Genomic DNA, 19,548 nt, shown 5'->3' with positions numbered 1-19,548 from the left:
TTTTTCACATAGAAATTTTTATATTTAAAAAGAATTACAAATTACTTAGTATGAAATGCATTTATTTGAATCATCCTTCGGAGGAAGAGCTCAACTCACGTAGTGATACTTATTCAATAGTTATAAAAATTATACATATTTTCAGAATTAAAAGAACAAAAAAAACCTCTCTCTCAAAAAAAAAAAAAATACAAAAATACAAAAGGAGACTCTAGAAACATTTGAAAATCTAATTAAAACAATCAATAAAGAGAGTATAGAAAATCATCTTCAATTATCATGGTTAGGCCGAACTGCAGCTTCCAATTCACATTTCACAGTGAGTTAGTTCAATTGAACCTTTTTCTGCAAACGTAGAAGAAGGTAACCTCGAAAAAGAAAAGAAACAAACTACATCTCTCCCACTTGAAGCTGATCATCCACGAGCTTAAACAAAACCAACAAACGAACAAATCGCATGGAAGTCTAGATAAGGTGGTGGAACCACCTCTTCAGTTTGATCACCTCTTTCCCCATCCATACCTTGCTCAAAAGCTCACATATACCTCTTGGCTTTTTAGTTTTTTTTATTATTTTTTTTAACCATTTCCTACCTTTCTCCAATCAACCAATTAAAACGAAAATAAACCCACCAAAATGCCTTCAAAAATCTCCAACATCCAAAACCAAAAGTCACGTTTTTTTGCTCTTTCTTCGTTTTCCAATTTTCACGACTACTGCATGTCAACACTTTTGCCGCCACACTCTTTTCTTTCTTTTGTACTCTAAAAGATTGTTGTTTACTTCTGCTCTTATTTTAATGGGTATTGTTTTGTTTTGCCTTTGGACAAAAGTTTCAACTTTCAACAAAATATTAGTTAATGGGGTATCGAAAAAAGGTATACTTTGTGCTTGTTTACAAGGCTGAATTTGGTATTAATTGAGTAATAAGGGAGGAATTACTGAGATTCTTCCATGTGGGGGTGTTGGGGAGAGCTTGGAATTTGAATAATCTTTTCATTCTTTATTGGGTAGCCAATGGATACTATATTTTACCTTTCTTGAACCTTTTTGGGGTGGGGGGGCCTGCATTCTTCATGGAACTCACTTTTAGCAAATGGGTATGTGCATTTCTACTGTGTTGTTGGCTCAACTTCTCTAAGGGATACTCAGGTATGCTCAAATCCATTAACTTCAATTTCTTGGATTCTCTGATTGTTTCTTGAGAATTGAGACTGGTTTTTCTTATGTTGCATCTGTTGGTTGCTTAAGTGGAGGGATTACGTGGGGATTCTAAAGTTAAAGCAGTGAACTTGGGAGGGTGGCTGGTTGTGGAAGGTTGGATTAAGCCGTCACTGTTTGATGGCATTCCCAATGGAGACATGCTTGTGAGTTTCTTATCCAAGTTTTTTTTTTTTTTGGGTTTATGAGTCTTGGTCCTCTTGGATATATTCTGGGTTCTTTATGGCTGATTTGGCTGACCCATTTCTTGGAATGGCAATGCAGGATGGAACAGAGGTACAATTTAAGTCAGTGACATTGCAGAAGTTTGTGTCTGCAGAGAATGGAGGAGGTATGGATGTTACAGTTAGCAGAGATGTTGCATCTTCGTGGGAAAGCTTTAAGGTGAGATGCACCGATCACATTGTTTGGTGCATGTGATTTTCTATTGGCTCTGATATATATTGGTGTTTTTTAATTGTGATAAAACTGCTACTAATCCCAGAAGCTTCAGCTGTCTGGATAGGATGATTTAATCATTTAACTATTATTCTAACACTCCCCCTCGAGTGAGACACAGACTCTCCCAATTGTCCCAATGGTTTAAGTTGTCAAGAAATTGGGAATTTAATCATTGAACTAATATTCTAACGAATTGTTTTTTAGTCCTATTTAGTTGAAGGAACTTTTTATGTTGATTTATTCAGTGAATTATCTATATATATTTTTCTTCTCCATTTTCTTATAATTTTTCTTCTCCCTAAAGTATCAATGCTAATTGTGTAAAATTTTCCTTTGTTTGAATTCCTTGAGTTCAATCTTTGTGTGAGACTTGAATATAATGTGAACTTGTTCAAAGCTGGACCTAATTGATGTTTTAGATACAGAATCTAGTTAGGATAACTTATGCATAATAAGTTACTTAACCAGTCTTTTTGCATGAAACATTACAAGATGAGGAAAGTTTTAAAAATCACTGAAGTAAGACTGGGGGCTGCACATAGGCAATATTTGTCTTGACTTGGAAAGAAAAATAATGACTTTAAAGATATAGATATAGAACGAAAGCGAGACAAAATTTTAGTTTAAGGAATGAGGGAATGGAAGCCTATGTCTCTGATTTTTCATCTGCAGCTTGCTAAACAAGAGTCATATACTTTATGAAGTGAGAATGAAGAGTTGTATTCTTGCTTTTGTGTTTAACAATCCAAAAAATTTGGATGAGGCTATGGAATCATTTCTCAGATCAAAATGGGCAAAAAAACCTTATCCCAACTATCTCGTTTGTTGTGGGGATGAAATTTTACTGGAACATATTTTCCTGCAGAGTGAATGGGACAAGTTACCAAGAATAAGAAAAATAATAATAAAATAAGGTCAGATTTTCATGTTTTACAGTGATTAGTACTATGAGTTGCTGGTGTCAACCCAATACATAAAAAAGTTTATCTTTGCATGGACATTTGTTATTTAGAGATGTATGGATAGAATTGGGCTTTTCTAGGGTTTTATTTTCTCCCTTTATTTTTCTTTTATTTTTTTTTCTTTATTTTGAGGAATGGGAAGTAAAAATTTCATGGATAACTGCTCCCAGGAGTAACACAATAATGTGCCTGTTGAGAGATGGTGGAATAATTGAATTTTGAGGTCCCTACTAGTTGTATCAAGCAACTGTCATTACTAGTTCAGCTTCATTGAAATAATCTTATATTCATTTATCATTGCTTGGAGGCTAAGAAGTAATGTTTTGTCTTTTATGTATAACTGAATGAACATGACAGCCTCTTTTGATGTTCTGAACTAATTATCATAACCTCATTAATTAGTTTGTGGATTCAATACGAGAAGTGCTCCTGATGAAGTTTTCTCTCTACTTTATCCTCCTACAGTTATGGAGAGTTTCAGAATCAGAATTTCAGTTTCACACCTCCCAAGGCCAATTTCTAACATGTGATGGAGTAGGTTGCTATATCTCTGCAACTGCAGAATCACCTTCCACGTCAGAAACATTTTTCATTGAAAGGAATAACAGTAGAGTTCACATCAAAGTCAAGAGTGGGGCTTATTTGCAGGTATAATTTTTCACCTGCTTTGTGTGTTTAGGAAAAGATTCAAAAGTACCCACATTTTCTGCATTGCATTTGTAGCAAAAAATGATGTGCAGGCATGCTTGTTAGCTTGCAGTGTGAATGTTCCATTACCGATTGGAGCATAGTGTTAAACATCTTCAGCCATACCATATTTTTTTCCTCTGTGAATCAGTTTCCAAAATCTCTCATTTTGGGGTCCAACAGTCATTTGGATTTGAGAATGATTTATCAACTGATAGGGAAGTTGTAAATAAATTTAAACCATTAATAACAATAAAATTGTGCAAAAGTTTCTGCTTAATTAATAAAAATATAAATCAGGGACAATGAGAATCAGAAATAATGCAATTATTTTTCACGATAGTCATATATTCATATATCAACTCTATTTATATACTTTGGCGCACTTATTGAAGATTCAGAGGACTTTGTCAAGTTGTGCTCATAAAAAGTTTGAGATAATCTGGTGGTCATAATTAGGCTTTAATTGGCTTGTAGCCATCAAATACTTTTAAACCATGTCATGTGCACCACTGTGTCAACACTAAACCTGCTGCATTTGAGATTATGTCATCGTGCAATTGCCTCTTCATAGGATGTTAAAAATTATTATTTATAGAAACGTGATAGCATATACTCCCTTCTTTAGGCTACAATAGGAAATCAGCTCACCGGAGACTATCCAGGGACGCCGGGATGGGATGATAATGAAGCCACATTTGAGATGATGATTGTAGCAAATAGCTTGCATGGAGATTACCAGCTTGCAAACGGATATGGACACAATGATGCCAAAAAGGTTCTTCAGGTAACTCCATATCTTCTGCAACACCTATTTGTTTCTTTTCTTAAAAATCTTTTCAACCAGTATACCAGGTGGAAAGGCACCCTCTATATTAATTTATCTGGGTATTCTCATAAACTTAGGTAATCTGCAAAGATGTCAAGATCCAAAAGGTAGAGATTAAAATTAAAAAGCCAGGGGTATTTAGCACTGGCTTATTTTCACACACAGTATATATATATATATATATATATATATATATATATATATTTTTTTTTTTTTTTTTTTTTTTTCTATTTGACTAATGTAATGAGAACTAATGAATAGTGGTAGTAAAGGGGTGAGATAAAATTTAACAGCTTAAATATTCATAATAGCATTTTCTGACACTACAACAGCATTTTGGATTGGTAAGTATTACTGAAAGTAAAATGCATAAGAAAGACTTTTAGTAAATGTTTAGCAATCAACTCTTTTTGTGTTAGCCATGTGTTTATCTCCAAATCTTTGTCTGCACTTATCTAGCAAATGAGCATGGCCATGTGATGTATTTAGGATGCTTTAATTAGCATTCTTATTTTACTTTGGATAGGTATGAAAAAGATTTTATATATCCATGAGCCATATAAAGCCCCTTGAGAACAATCTCTTGGTTTTAATTTATTATAAGACTGAAATATTTTCTAGATGAGAGTTATATATTCTTTCAAGCCAATGAGCTAGCTAGCATCTCCTCCCCTTGCAAGTGTTAGGTGGAAGGTGAGGTTGTGGGTAAGAGACCCACTGGGTGCGTGCATAAATTACCAATAAAAAAATATAGTTAAAGATTCCTCTAGTGTTATCTTCTTCTTGTCTTATTAATTTATCAACCTTTTGAAAATGCAGAGACATAGAAACACTTTTATCACTACCGAAGATTTCCATTTTTTGTATAGACATGGAATAAATACTGTGAGGATCCCAGTTGGCTGGTGGATTGCTTCTGATCCTAATCCTCCTGCTCCATTTATTGGAGGTACTCTGGAAGCCCTGGATAATGCATTCTCATGGGCACAGTAGGTCTTGCTTTCACCTTATTCTGTTCTGATTGGTGACACTTCAGAACTTAGCATTTCCTTCTGATATTGTGCCTGAAAATTTTTGGTGCAGAGCCTATAACATTAAGTGCATAATCGACCTTCATGCAGCTCCTGGCTCCCAAAATGGGATGGAACATAGTGCTAGTCGAGATGGTTTTACAGGCTGGCCTTCTCCAGATTACATCTCTCAAACATTGGATGTTATAGACTTTCTAGCTTCCAGGTATATTCTGCAGTCTGCTCAAATTATTGGATTGTTAAGATATAGTCATTGTTCAGAGTTCTCCGCTTGTTCTTTTAAATATCTATCAAAAGTGTCAGATTTTTTATGGTTGGTGTTGAGCATTAAAAGCTTACATGCTTTTATTGAAATGTTATTTTATCTAGTAATCATATTAGTTTTATGGGGATGATTAGTTGATGGGGTTGAAATGGGTCAACTTTAAAAGAAGTTTTTTTTTTTTTTTTTTGGGGGGGTGTGGGGGGGGGGGGGAATCAATTACTTAAAAGGGATTTATCACCAGAATAACGTTTAAAAATATAGAACCAGGTTTGTATATTGAAATCAGAAAAGGGAATTCTATCAATAAAATTCTTGAAACAATAGAGTATGATAATCAACAGAACTCCATTTAGTCATATCATTGGCATATAATGAAGATGAACATAAAGAATTTATTTTGGTGAACTGATAGCAAACAAAGCATTTTACTAATTGTGACATTAAAGTATCATGTTCATTCGACTAAAAGATTTACCCAGGTTCTTGCTGCTCTTGGAGGAAACTCTCCCAGTTACAACATACTTTATATATTTCTGACTAGCACTTGCGGCTACTACGCTCTCATGAAAGCCATCATTGAAGGCTTCACAAAGCATGATGCATATGTTTCCCTCATATATTTTCTTTTCTGTGCCTCCCCGCCACTCTCTTTCAAACACACACACACACACACTGAGAGAGTTGTGAGGTATTATTCTGTAATATGATTTGTTGAACGATGGTAAAATTTCCAGTTGAAGAATCTCTATGTTTTTCACCTTGTAATTTTATGACACCTTAAGGATAGTTCAGCCCCTCTGAATTTACCATAAAATATGGCTTCTTTCATTTGCAGGTATGCAAAACATCCAGCATTACTAGGAATTGAGCTCTTAAATGAACCATCAGCAGCCACAGTTCCATTGGATACTTTAGTTTCATATTACAAACAAGGCTACCAAATTGTTCGAAAGTACTCATCAACGGCTCATGTAATAATTTGCCAAAGAATTGGCAATGCAGATCCCTTGGAACTTTATCAGGCTAACATAGGCTCTCACAACATAGTGGTGGATTTGCATTTCTACAATCTCTTTGACCCTTTCTATGTTAATATGAGCGCTGTGGATAATATACAATTCATATACAAGAGCAGGGAAGACCAATTACAGGCCCTCAATAGCACAAATGGTCCACTTGTTTTTATTGGTAAGTCAAAAGTCTGCGTTCTGTCTTTTATTAAGCACTACTCTACTTAGAGGTGCTACACATCAAATTTTGAATTCAGATATCATCATATCAATTTCAAAATGAACCTTTTCTTTCTTAATATGTAGGTCAAAACAAACTAAAATTAATTGAAATTTTTTGTGCATAGAGAGGACAACTATTGTTTCTTTGTCTTTGTTAATATTCTGAATTTGAAACCCTAGTTTCCCTAGTTTCTTCTGGCACAAATACTATTGTTTCTTAGTATCTTGAAAGTGGATTGATTTCAGGGGAATGGGTGAATGAATGGAATGTGACGAATGGGTCTCCGACAGATTACCAAGAGTTTGGGAAGGCCCAGTTGGAGGTTTATGATTCAGCTTCTTTTGGATGGGCATATTGGACGCTAAAAAATGACAGAATGCACTGGGATTTTGAATGGAACATAAGGAACAATTATCTCCAACTAGGTAAATACTCTTGGCTCGTCTGGTTTTTGTCTTGCATGCACAAAATGCATAAAATGCACAAATCTTGGTAGTGAATCTAAGTTCCTTAATTACTTCTTACATTTGCTGTTACAAGCAAGTCAGTTTTAAGGTATCGTATGAAGTCTATATATTTGTGCAGGTGATTCACCCAACAAGAAAATTTTCAACAGTTTAATGTTGCTTGGGTTGACATGTGCCTGGTTCTGCATGCATTCTTTATTGTGAAGTCACAACTAAGTTGCATCATGACCTACCATTGAAGAGGAAGATTCTACCATGCGGCATTTCTTTGATTTTTGGCTTCTCAACCATCACATTCATGTTCTTTTACAAAATTGCAAAGTGCAATAATATTGCTATAGCAGAAAGAATCTACAGAATTTGTAGATGATACTGTAAAAACTTCAAGGCTATATGTGTTACACTCAATAATATTCAGAGGAAAATTTTCTTCCTAATCTCGCATTCCTAGTAGCCTTTTGTGCAAATGCACTTTCTCATGTCAATTCATTCTGTTATCTAAAGCCATCTTTTGTAAACAAAAATGTAGAGTCTCTTGACCACCTGACCAACCGAAAAGTATCCTACAAAAAGAACAACCAGAAATCCAAAATATGATAAAGGCAGATAAACGAATCCCATGACTTCCCCAATTGGTGTGTAAAGAATTGCAATGCCGATGGCCGAAATCACAACCGTTGAACAGATCACAGGCCATGAGGCAACCTCCTGAATGAAGGGAATTTTCTCTGTCCGGATCAAGTGGATAATTAAAGTTTGCATAAGAAGCCCTTCGATAAACCAAGCAGAATGAAAGAATTTGTCATCTTCTAGATCGGTAGCATGGTAATAGAAATAAAGGAACACGAGAGTGGCTACATCACAAATAGTACACACGGGCCCGTTCCATAATATGAACAAAGGTAAGCCTTTCCTGGACCATCTTTGTGGGGTTTTCACATAATCTTCTTCCATCTTGTCCCACGGGATAGCAATTTGACCCACACTATACAAAAAGTTTTGCGTAAGAAGCTGTTTTGGACTCAGAGGCTCATACTGAAGGACCAGGGTTGCTATTAGGAGTGAAATAACACTTCCTACATTGGCAATAACTGACATTTTTAAGTACTTCATAGTATTCCCAAAAGTAAGCCGACCCTGCTCAACTCCGGCAACAAGGACATTGAGGTCTTTCTCTAGTAAGATAATGTCAGCAAAGTCTTTTGCAACTGATACTCCTGAGTCAACTGATATACCTACATTGGCAGCATCCAATGCCAGGGAGTCATTTACACCATCTCCTAAAAACCCAACAACATGCTTGCCAGCCGTCTGCAATGACTGTACTACTCGGAGTTTCTGAGTTGGAGTAAGCCTAGCTAGTACCGTTGCTTGTTTAACAGTCTCATGGAAGGATTCCTGGCTGAGTAGCTCAAGCTCGGGTCCAGTAATTACATGGGTTGTTTTGATGCCTACTTCCTTGCAAACCCTTATCGCAAGGGAGAGTGAATCACCTGTTAATACCTTTGCTTTCACCCCCTTCTCAGCCAACAGCCACAAAGCTTGCTTTGCTGAGTCCTTAGGTGGGTCAAAGAAAGTTACAAGGCCGAGGAACACCATGTCCGATTCAAAAGCCTCATCATTGGCCATGCTTCCATTACTGTTTTGCTGCAAAATTAGAAATAGAACTATGAGTAAATACTTTTTAAGCTGACTCAATTCTTCTGTAGTGGCTATCAATCTCACTCTCCCACAGTTTGCAGAATGACAAGAAACACTAATTACAAATATGATTCGCTAGAACTCTTAACACACTATGTTATAAATGGTAAAGGATCAAATCATAGGGGGGTTTTTATGAGGAGTTCCTGTATACTCATGCATACACATCACACACAACTGTGCAAATATACCGATGGAATTTTGTACTTGAAGCTCCCTGAAATAAAGGAAGATCTTTTATACCTTTTACTTCTGCTAGAAATAATATGAAGAAATTTTCTTGGGCTGCATCAACTAGGTAGTTAGTAACTATTGAACTTGAACACTCCTATTATACGTGACTTTGTAGTTCAGATGTACCTTGGAACTGTAATTAGTTCAAACTCAGCTGAGCTGATTGCTATACAATGTTTTCTGTCTACAGTGTATTAGTTTTGGTTAAAACCAAGTCCAAGGACTTCCAATTTCAGAAACTCAAATAGGAAGAAATTAGTATTTGGTAGTTCGTTTAGTGTGCCACTTATTGTTTTTTACCAGCAATATGACGTCACATCAGGCAACAAAGGAAAAGGAACGTTTTGAATATATAAAGCAAGCAGAAGCTATAAGATTTTTCAAACTCGGTTGGATAGAATTAAATATTTTAGAACACAGGAGAGACAGAGAGAGATCCTGACGCACCAGTTTCAGCCTCTTTATTGCTACTCCTATAGTCCTTAATCCCTCATTGCTTACTTCTTCTGCCATACTTAGAATCCTCTGATAGTCTTCTGAGGATAAAGTTGAAATTGCACCACTGTCAACATGCTCAATGAAAGAACAAACTTTCATTACTTCTTCCAGTGCACCTTTTGTTACCATGAATCGTTTGAGGAATTGATGATCTCTATCTTCTACATATGACTCTGTTTCCAAAATAACAGAAACTCTTCTTCTTATGAAATCAAATGGGATCTCATCTATCTTGCTCCACTTGGATGGCTGGAACCTGTACCCATTTGTATATACATATGCCAAAATTGCATCATCCAGAGGATACTTCTGGTCAGTCTTGAAGTAGGAGTTAAGGAACGCAAACCGTAGAACCTTTTCTTTGGGTAAACCCTGGCTGTCAAGATGATTAACCATGATTGCACGGTTCATGGTAAGTGTACCTGTCTTATCAATGCATAAGACATCCCTGAACAAAAAGAGGAAATGGATGAAAAAAGGGACATAAAATGTTGTAATCTCAAAATGAAAATGTTGATGAATTAGCAATTACAAAATGGATGATAGGAACCAGGTTAAGACTCAAAAGGGTATCTCCTTTGCCTAGTTTAGCATCTAACTGTAAATATTATTCATTTTCAAGTTCATGGAAATGGCTTGACACCTGGCTTGGTCAGACTTAGTTCATGTTGTACTGGAACAGTATGTCCTCCTCCATCAAATTGTTTGTATAGACCTATTAATATGATAAAATGAGTTAGTAGCACTTTTCTTTAATAGAATGTGAACTAGGGTTATTGAAAATTTTAGTTCAGTATTGACAACATAAAACCTGAGACAATCACTACAACCCAGTCAAATTCTAACATTCTTTTCTCTAATAATTAACATATGGTTCCACCATCCAATAATTTACTTAATAACTGAAAACATCAAATGGTACTGCTTTTGTACACTTGATCTTGTTAGAAGTATTGGTTAAATGATTAAATTTATCGTATCCAAATAGCTTAAGTTTTTGGGGCAATCAGTAATTTAACGGATCTACTAACCATGACATATCATGGTGAGATTTAAAGGAACTTAAATATTTGATCATTTATATATAAGATAAATGCAATCTTTTCCTGTGAATTTCTGATCCTTTTTCCAGTTTGGAATGAAGTGGGGAGGGACAGGGGCACTAATTAGGGCATTCTAAGATGCAGAAAATGGTTTCTGATATTCAGGGTCAACAGGACTCTGCATTAAGTTCAAGATTTTTATAGATATATGTGTTTATGTACATCTGTATATAAACTGCAGCAAGTTCAAGAATTGTATAGATAAACATGTTTATGTACTTATGTATTGAAACTATCTTCCAGTAAATTGTCAAGTAAATTTAAACTTACATCGATCCCATGTCTCGAATAGCAGTTATGCTTTTGACTATACATCTATCTCTGGCCATGGAAAGTGCTCCTTTAGCAAGACTTGTGTTAACAATGAGGGGAAGCATTTGAGGAGTCAGTGCACTTGCAACTGAGATTCCAAAAATAACACTTTCGCTCAAATTATGGGATGTAAAGTAATCAGTTAAGACTATGATTGTGACTACTACAAGCATAACAGCAATAAGCACATAAGATATGCGGCGGACACCATTCTCGAAGTCATCCGGTGGTTTCCTCTTCCCTATGGCTGAAAACATGGTGCTCATGTAAGTCTTGGATCCAGTAGAAACTACTAGGCCGGTTCCAATACCTGATACCACATTTGTTCCCTGAAATATTTTATTAGAACCAATATTATACTCTCACTAATTTAAACATAATAACCAATACGCAACCAATTATGAAAGAGCCCTGATGAGAAGACAGACTTGTCAAAAAAATGTAAAGGACAAAAAAAGAGATAAAAATACTACCTGATCTACCCCCTACGCCCAGGTCCAACAGCAAAATCTTTTAGATTTCAATCCCATTTGTAGTTGGGTCCTCCAAAATTTATGATTTATGATTTTAGGTTCTTGGGTTCATTAACATTGTAGAAGGCCTTGCTTTAAAATCAAATTCTTTATTGTATCAAAGTAAATTGCCCTATGTATGACTCTCTGATTTTTTCAGTAATGATGATGCTCTTAAAAGTGAACGGATGAAGCCCTAGGTTCATTTACCAGTTGACACTTGAAAATAAAGAAGTTCAGATATGGTTAGCCCTAAAACAATGATAATTTAGAAGCACATAAATAATCATCAGCTTCAGTTATTTATGCAGTGGTCTTTCTATATGTTATGCTTGGAAACATGATATAGAAAAATAATGTACATGCTGCTGAATGATGTTACGTATCTAGTTTATGTGGACATAGTATTTAATAATGTTTTTAACATAAAAGTGTTAGGCAGGGAGAGGGGGGGGGGGGAGAGAGAGAGAGAGAGAGAGAGAGAGAGAGAGAGAGAGAGAGAGAGAAGAAGAAGAAGAAGAAGAAGAAGAAAGAAAAGGATAAACGGTAACACTCTGTAAAACATGATATGAAAAGTTGGGACATCCAGACTACATAAAAAAAGATGGCATTTTAAAAATTCAAGATGAGACCTCTCTAAAACATTCTGATCAAGGTTTTTTTTTTGTTTTTTTTTATTCATCAATGCAATATCTTATTATCCCAGTGTTGGAAAGACAATCATACCAGAGTTCTCCTACAGCCATAAAAGAGAAACAGATCTGCTTCTCACAAACACCAAGTGAAGTAAAAAATTTACCAAGATGATCAGTAGCTTTTGACTGCTATTGACGTAATATGGGTTCAAGTAAAGTAGGCAGAAAAGCCCATGTCCTGAACTCAACTTATATTTGAGTAAGGGGTATAAAACTATAAATTCAGTTGACATTTAAGACCTCTTGAAAAAAAATCCTGTTTTCCACGATGTGATAATTATGTTTGAATATTTTTTTCATACATTCGAAGTAATTATATCATGTCTAATTTAATTACGTAAAATTAATGAGAGAATAAGGAAAAGATTGAAAAATGATCTTTTTTTTATGAAAATTCCAGGAAACTCTGTGATTGTGTGTGTGTGGTGTATAACAATCACAGTAATAAGTATACCCACCATGAAGCAAATATTCCTTAATTCTAGTAAAGGAGTGCTCTGATCTTCTCTGATGTCAGCCGTTTTTTCTGTTGTCATGGACTCCCCTGTAAGTGAGGACTGACTGTTCAAGAAGCAGGGTGTGATCATGTGATTTAAAATTGGCTGTAGAAAAAAAATGAAGAAATGGAATGAAAGAACTCAGAAATCCTCATCTACAGAAAGGATAAAGTTTTCCAGCTAATACCTTACAACAAGGTGTTTTGAAGATAACAGCCTCACATCTCCAGGAAAAAGGTCCCCAGGTTCAAAAATGACAATATCACCAGCAACAACATCCCTTTGATCAATTTGAACAGTTAATTCAGTCTGAACAACTCTTCCTGCACATCTTTGAACTTTGACGGGACATCTAACTAATTCTGAAAGTTTCATAGCTGCTTTTGAACTGCTATATTCCTGAAAGGCAAATGGAAAGTTAGTAAAGACCACATTTTAGAAATGGAAATTTATGGCACCAATCAACTCAACAAAGTAAATAGATACCTGGTAGAATCGCAGGGAGACACTAATAAAAACCAACACAAGCATGATGCATCCATTTGGATTGTCACTGGTTATGTATGCAACCACAGACAAAACAATAAGAATGATATTAAAAGGATGAAAAAAGGCATTCCAAAGAAGATGCCACCAGCTTGGAAAAGAATGATCAAGAGGAACATTTGGGCCATTTTCCTTCAATCTTCTCTCAGCTTCGGTGAAGCTCAGGCCTGCACAAAAGCAAAAGGAAGACTAAGATATTTCATTGTATCATTTAATGCAATAAATTTTGTAGAATAATAGGATCAAATTTGACAATTTAGGTAAAGTGAAAAAGGAAAAGATTAAAAAAAAATCACCTTCCATTAAAAAATAAGAAAAAGATTTGTTTAGAAATCCCCATCCTCTTTGTCTTGACATGGGTAAGTCTTACAGAAATTTTTGGTAGATAATGCCGTACATGAATGCAGATGTTAATAAACAAAGAAATTTTGCTTGTTTACCGATCTTTCCAGTTTCCTTGGAGAAAGTATTACAATGACTTTTCTATTTACTTCATCATTTAAGATCATCAGTGTGAGAACTTCAAATTCTACTTCAACTAATATACATAGGCTTAGTTAATAAGTGCCTTGAGGACGCAAGTTAAGGTGCATTTAGTACTCTGTCGCGTGTATTGGATTGGTGTTGCATGAGTAAGAAGGATGTGGAGAAGATTGATCATTTAATGTTACATTGCCATGTAGTTAAAGAGTTGCGGAATATTTTATTTTCCTTATTTGGGGTTCATTGGGTGACACCACGTTCTGTTATGTTTACTCAAAAAAAAAAAAAAAATGATCTGTTATGGATCTCCTAGCTAGCTGGTTGAACAAGTTTAGGTTGTTTAGCAGACGTAAGCCTACGGTGATTTGGAATATGATCTCTAATTGCATTATGTGCTATCTGAGGCGAGAAGAATGCTCATACTTTTGAAGGAACTAAGAGATCAATTTATGATTTGAAGCTATTTTTCCTCCAGATGTTGCTAGAGTGGACAAATGCTTCGGGTGTTATTATTTTAAATTCATTGGCTGAGTTGTTAGATAGTTGTACTTTATTTGCACCATAGTTTTGATGTTTTTGTTGGATCCTTAGTACCAGGCCTGTGTGCTTTGGTTCCTTTATCGATTTTTTTAAGAAAATGTTAGGATTACAACTTACCCACGTGGCAAATTATAAATAGTGGAGTAAATGTGGTAGGTTCATGTGAGTCTATAACTCCACCACTCACAACTCGCCACATAGATAAATAGTGGCAAAGTTGTGACAAAAATTATGATACTAGCATTACTTATTTCTTTTTTCGATGAAATTTTATACTTATCAAGAAGGTGTATTTAATACTCCATGAAATGATTTTTTTTTTACATAATAATAATAATAATAATATAAGTCAAACTATGCACAAATATCAAGAAAGCATGCCAAATGTAATTTCATTTTGAAAAGTGTGCATTACAACTCTTAATAAAATATTTATAATTTCTTAACTTGGGCTTAGGCACTCATTAACAAAACTCACATATATTTTTTATATGGGAAATGCTAACGAATCCTTTTTAAATTTTTATTTACATCTCACATTTCATAGATTTAAGGAAATTGTAGTGGCAGTGAGTTTGAGATTTCTCATGACTTATTGAAAACTGAAATTTAGGGACGTTTTTGCTGATCCAGCCCTTCAAATAAATTGCTTTAATTTTTAGATAACGTTATCTGAAAAAATCTTGGTGCATTTGCAATATAGTCTTATAATCAGCATTATAACTTCAGCTTTCAGAATAGTAGTTAAAACCATCCAACTTCAGTGTTATAACTTCTGCTTTCAGTATAGCATTATAACTAAAGCCATCCAATTTTAATCAATGTAGTTAAAACCAGTGCATCTAGACACAAAACCAATTGGTGACAGGTTCAAACCTTAATCACATTTTGCGATTGTCATCCTGCACACTCTTCTTCAAAATTGAGAGAGATAATTAGGCAAAGGACAATCCTGACCTAGACCGAGAGTAGGAAAATACCATGACTATAATAAGTATTAGAAGATAATGAGTCTAGCATTACCTTTCTTGCGGAAGAAGGAAAAAAATTGTGACCTCTAATAGAATAGAAATTAGAATGTTAGAAAAGAATTCATGCGGCCAAACTAGACTAATCTGTTGAAGATACATAGCCAATCCCAAAAATTTGAGACTAAGGTTTGGTTGTTGTTCCTTGCATTCTAGACTAACAAGATTATGTGCAAAACTTGACAAGCCCTAGAACCAGGCAGAAACATTTACACTAAACACCAACTTATTGATGACTTCTACCAGATGTGGCTATTCAATTTTTGCCATTGTACACAAACCTTTCAGTATACTATTGATGGTATAGAGATTAATTGCAATATGTTAGCCACAACACAAACTAAAATTTCCAGTAGACTCCTAATCCCATGTCCCTACATATGGTATTTGAAACTATATGCCTACAGTTTATTCATACTCCTAGCCCACAGGCCACAGGGAACACCGCATAATACCAATTTATTTAGGTACATTCTTGACATATTTGAACAAGTAGTGGATTTCATCAAGTACACTAGAAAAGTGGTCAGGCAAGAGATGGAGCCATTTTTTTTTGTGAGCAAGTAATGCAGAGGGTATTTCATAAATATTTCATGCCCTATATGAAGCAGAGAATAGTTTATTAGGTCTGCTTCTAAATAGTTTGAACACACTCGTACACATTTCCAGAGGGGGTTCCATGAAAACTAAAGTCAAAAACTGATATCCCCATTACGCTCACTGCTTTTCTTTAGCAACATCCGTTAATGCTTCAATTTGTTAGACATTATTCCTCTTTCCAAGAAGCTTCATTAAGCTAGGAATAGAGACATATTTGATATGAAATTTTACTCTCAGGGTCGTTAGCAGGGAAGTAGCTATTCATGGACGTTGCCCCCAAATTTTTTTATTTGGGTTAAAATTATACTACTTCAATAACAAGCCTAAAAAAATTAACCCAACAACAAAAATTATCAATAACAAAGCTAGAAAAAATTAAGTTCAATCAACCAAATTTACTCTAAACAAACAACTTGGCCCGGTAAAAAATTTTAAACAAAATAATTTTACACTTACCCAATAGCAAACTCACGCATCAAAGATACACGCCAAGTTCTTTTTTTTATAAATATTTGCATTGAAATGTTTTAAGAAATAGTGATTTTGTGTCTTTATCTTTGTTAATAATTTAATACTAAGTATATGTTTGGATAGGAATTATTTTCATGCGTCTGCCGTTTTGTGTTTTCCTCTTTTTTTTTTTCTTTTTTTTTTTTTTTTTCTTTATACACGTGTTTCAGCTTTTAGGGGATAAAGTGCATTGTTTACACACTGTTCATGAGACCCACAACCACTTTATTCATAAAAATTATTAAAAAATGAGTCCCATGGCACTATTCACACATTTAAAAATTATTTTATTACAGTATTTTCAGTTTTCAGCAAAATAAGTTGTATCCAAACGGACCCTAAGTGTGTGTTTGGCATGGATTATTTTTACTAACTTATTTTACTATTCAGTTTATTTTTGCTATTATTCTTAAAAAAGACCTCACTGTACTTTTGTACTATTCATGGGTCTCACTATACTATTTCAGCCAATTTTTATCTTTTACTACAGTACTTTTAGTAAAAAGTTTTCAGTTTCAACAAAATAAGCGGATCCCAAACGGACCCTAAATAGATGTTTATTTCAAATTTCATAATTTTTTTTTTTTTATACTTCCACCCCTAACTCCAAGTATCAACGTTGGCCTAGTTGATAGTCAAAGTCAGATGAATTTCTAGAAATGGTACAATCTCATATTTGACTTGAAGGCTTCCAATTACTTTCACAACGATCTTATTATAGATTATAAATTTATAGCTAAATTACAGATTTAGCCTCAAATTATTAAGCAAATTTCAATCTGGTCCCTCACATTATTAATTGTGTTAATTTAATCCACTCAACTTTTAATTGTGTCAATTTTAGAGCTTAAATCTTTAAGAATGGAGCACTTTTGGTACTACACCCTTGGCCACAATGTGGCAAGTTGTGATTGGTGGAGGAGTGATGGTGGGTCACCCCTCCACTAACCACAACTCGCCACATAGGCGAATTATGGCCAATGTTGTGGCCAAGGGTGTGGTACCAGACTTTTTCATAAGAATGGGACTCAACAACACTAGCATGTGCGCCAACAACAACAACACCACCAAAGTACCACACAAAGTTCAAACAAGAAATTCAAGAATTCTTTTTTTTTTTTTTTTTGATAGGAAGAAATTCAAGAATTCTAGGGAATATTAAAGAGAAATATCAAATACTTTTTTTGGCATTGTATTTACCATGCCAACAATTCCAAAACTAAGATATGAAGACAAGATTCTCACCTCTTTCGGTGGATCCAACATACTCGAAAACCACGTACTTATCTGACTGGGCCAAGGCGTATAACCAAGAGTACACCTTCTCTTCCGCCTCTGTCCTTGACCCCCCATCAATTTTATCTACAAAATTTCAAAGAGACATAAGCACAAACACATAGCAAACAAAAACCATAGTCCCAAAAAATCCTTAAAACAGAAACCCCAGAAAAATCACTTACTTCCAGACATAAGGCGGCGTAGAAACCCGAAAACAGAACTAGGGAATCCATCATTGGGTGCATCGGACTTGTCGCCGACAAGGTTTTGGCTAGTGGGGTCAGAAGAAGGAAGTCTTTGGTGATTGTTTGAGGTGAAAATGGTGGTGAGTTTGGGGCGTCCCATAAGAGCTATGTGTTGTTGGTCTATGGGATATGGAACAAGACATACATGAAAAAGAGTGAACCAAGAAGATAATAAGAATGACGATGTTGATAAGATAACTTAAGCATTTTTTGGGGTAAGAAGTTTGAAGAGAAGGTATAGAGAGAGAGAGAGAGAGAGAGAGAGAGAATCAATTTTTAGTTAAAGAAAAAATTGGTGTTTTTTGATAGTTTGAGAGTTTGTTTCTCTCTCTAAACTCAAAAGAGACTTTTTTTTTTTTTTTGATGTGTTTCTAAATTCTACAGCTGCCTACTAGCTTCAACTACCAGACTTCATATGACTGTTTGGTGTAGTTTTTTGTTGCAGACTGAAAGAACCAAAAGCCTAAATGGCGGTTAGAGACTGTTAGTGCTCGTTTTTTTTATGTTTGTTGAGTAAGTTTGAACTTTGAACTTTTGAATCCAAACCGGGTCCACTGTGATTGTTAAATGATTTTGATTTTTTTGCTGAAATGTTAAATGATTTTGTTTATGAGTTTTAATTTGATCTTTAGAATTTGTTGGGCAACATCTAAACATCCACACCTAACTTAGTGGTTATGGTTTTATTATTTATAACTTTATCGGAATTAGCATAATTGTTTTTAGTCTTCCAAACAAGAGAGGAAAAGTAAACACCTTGACTTGCAAAGTTGCAAATCAATAATAGGATGTTATTTTAGTGCAATTGTTATTATCTTTTTTTAAGAAATTTTTAATACAAATTTTATAGTAGATATGAAAAATTGTCAAAAAAAAGTCATTTGTTTTCTTTCTTACGAAGTGCTATGTCTACAATATTTTTTACAAACTTTTCATAACAGGGTTTTACTTATCTTCAATATTTTTTTTAACTAGATTCTATTTTATTTTAATGAGAAACTATCATATCACCCACTAACTAGGAGAAGATTAAAATTCACCACCACTTGTCATTATGAATATAAAATAAAAGGAGACCTTCAGTTAAAAAAGTACTAGAGGTAAGTCAAACATTTCATAACAAATCATAGGTGATAAATTGTTATTGATTCTAATTTGTATTTACAACTTAAATTATTTTTTGTTCACCTATAACAACCAATAACAATCTACTACTTAAAATTTGTTGTGAAAATATTGTGAACATTTCATTTTTCATTTTTCTCTTTTCTAATAAAAAGTTTTAAAAAATAGTTTCTAAATTAGAACATCCCTTAATTTTATACTGGAAACAAAGGAGTACCTTTTGATTGTCTTATTAGCCCTTTAAGATATCCATTGGCCAAGCAATTAGGACCCTAGTAAGATTAAGATTAAGGTCATGTTATAATTGAACCCACGTGAAGAGTAGACATTATAGGTCGTTCGGGCATTGGTTCCTAATAGGTAGACATTATTATTCTGATAAAATAAAAATTAAAAAAGGTGTTATTATTATATTCATGAAGGGTATTTTGACTACCAAATATGTTTGTTCCATGATGATATATCTTCTATAATTTTGATGTGATTAATTATCATTTAAATTTTA

At 34.5% G+C, this 19,548-nt stretch overlaps 2 protein-coding genes across 3 annotated transcripts; one reads left to right on the top strand and one right to left on the bottom strand.

Moving 5' to 3' along the window:
* The first annotated feature begins 923 nt into the window (after window positions 1–923).
* LOC142624301 (putative glucan 1,3-beta-glucosidase A) lies at window positions 924–7,393 on the top strand. Of its 2 annotated transcripts, none has more exons than XM_075797833.1 (10): window positions 924–1,152; window positions 1,252–1,367; window positions 1,486–1,605; window positions 3,090–3,272; window positions 3,940–4,098; window positions 4,960–5,129; window positions 5,224–5,376; window positions 6,272–6,624; window positions 6,915–7,094; window positions 7,255–7,393. In XM_075797833.1, exons 1-10 carry the CDS (start codon window positions 1,077–1,079, stop codon window positions 7,338–7,340), a joined length of 1,596 nt encoding a protein of 531 aa, XP_075653948.1. In that variant the 5' UTR covers window positions 924–1,076; the 3' UTR covers window positions 7,341–7,393. The 2 variants fall into 2 exon arrangements, with proteins under 2 accessions (XP_075653948.1, XP_075653947.1); XM_075797832.1 differs by having other exon boundaries at window positions 936–1,152; window positions 4,960–5,089; window positions 5,262–5,376.
* Window positions 7,372–18,209, bottom strand: LOC142624300 (uncharacterized). Its single transcript, XM_075797831.1, has 8 exons — window positions 17,856–18,209; window positions 17,641–17,757; window positions 13,175–13,401; window positions 12,876–13,087; window positions 12,650–12,752; window positions 10,943–11,313; window positions 9,519–10,017; window positions 7,372–8,783 (listed from the first exon to the last, which is right to left on the bottom strand). Exons 1-8 carry the CDS (start codon window positions 18,016–18,018, stop codon window positions 7,635–7,637), a joined length of 2,841 nt encoding a protein of 946 aa, XP_075653946.1. The 5' UTR covers window positions 18,019–18,209; the 3' UTR covers window positions 7,372–7,634.
* Window positions 18,210–19,548: the final 1,339 nt, after the last annotated feature.

The sequence above is a fragment of the Castanea sativa genome, chromosome 2 (assembly GCF_040712315.1).
Source record: "Castanea sativa cultivar Marrone di Chiusa Pesio chromosome 2, ASM4071231v1".
Lineage (NCBI taxonomy): Eukaryota > Viridiplantae > Streptophyta > Magnoliopsida > Fagales > Fagaceae > Castanea > Castanea sativa.
Note: the sequence above shows the minus strand (reverse complement) of the source record. Positions and strands in the feature narration are given on the sequence as shown.

What these genes read in the sequence shown, in the direction of transcription:
- LOC142624301 (XM_075797833.1), top strand. Translation starts at nt 1,077, where the DNA reads ATGGAACTCACTTTTAGCAAATGGGTATGTGCATTTCTACTGTGTTGT. An exon ending in CTTCTCTAAGGGATACTCAG is followed by an intron (nt 1,153 to 1,251) that starts GTATGCTCAAAT and finishes TGGTTGCTTAAG; the next exon opens with TGGAGGGATTACGTGGGGAT. An exon ending in ATAGACTTTCTAGCTTCCAG is followed by an intron (nt 5,377 to 6,271) that starts GTATATTCTGCA and finishes TTTCATTTGCAG; the next exon opens with GTATGCAAAACATCCAGCAT.
- LOC142624300 (XM_075797831.1), bottom strand. Translation starts at nt 18,018, where the DNA reads ATGGGACGCCCCAAACTCACCACCATTTTCACCTCAAACAATCACCAA. An exon ending in ACGCCGCCTTATGTCTGGAA is followed by an intron (nt 17,758 to 17,855) that starts GTAAGTGATTTT and finishes GAAATTTTGTAG; the next exon opens with ATAAAATTGATGGGGGGTCA. An exon ending in TCTCCCTGCGATTCTACCAG is followed by an intron (nt 13,088 to 13,174) that starts GTATCTATTTAC and finishes TTTGCCTTTCAG; the next exon opens with GAATATAGCAGTTCAAAAGC.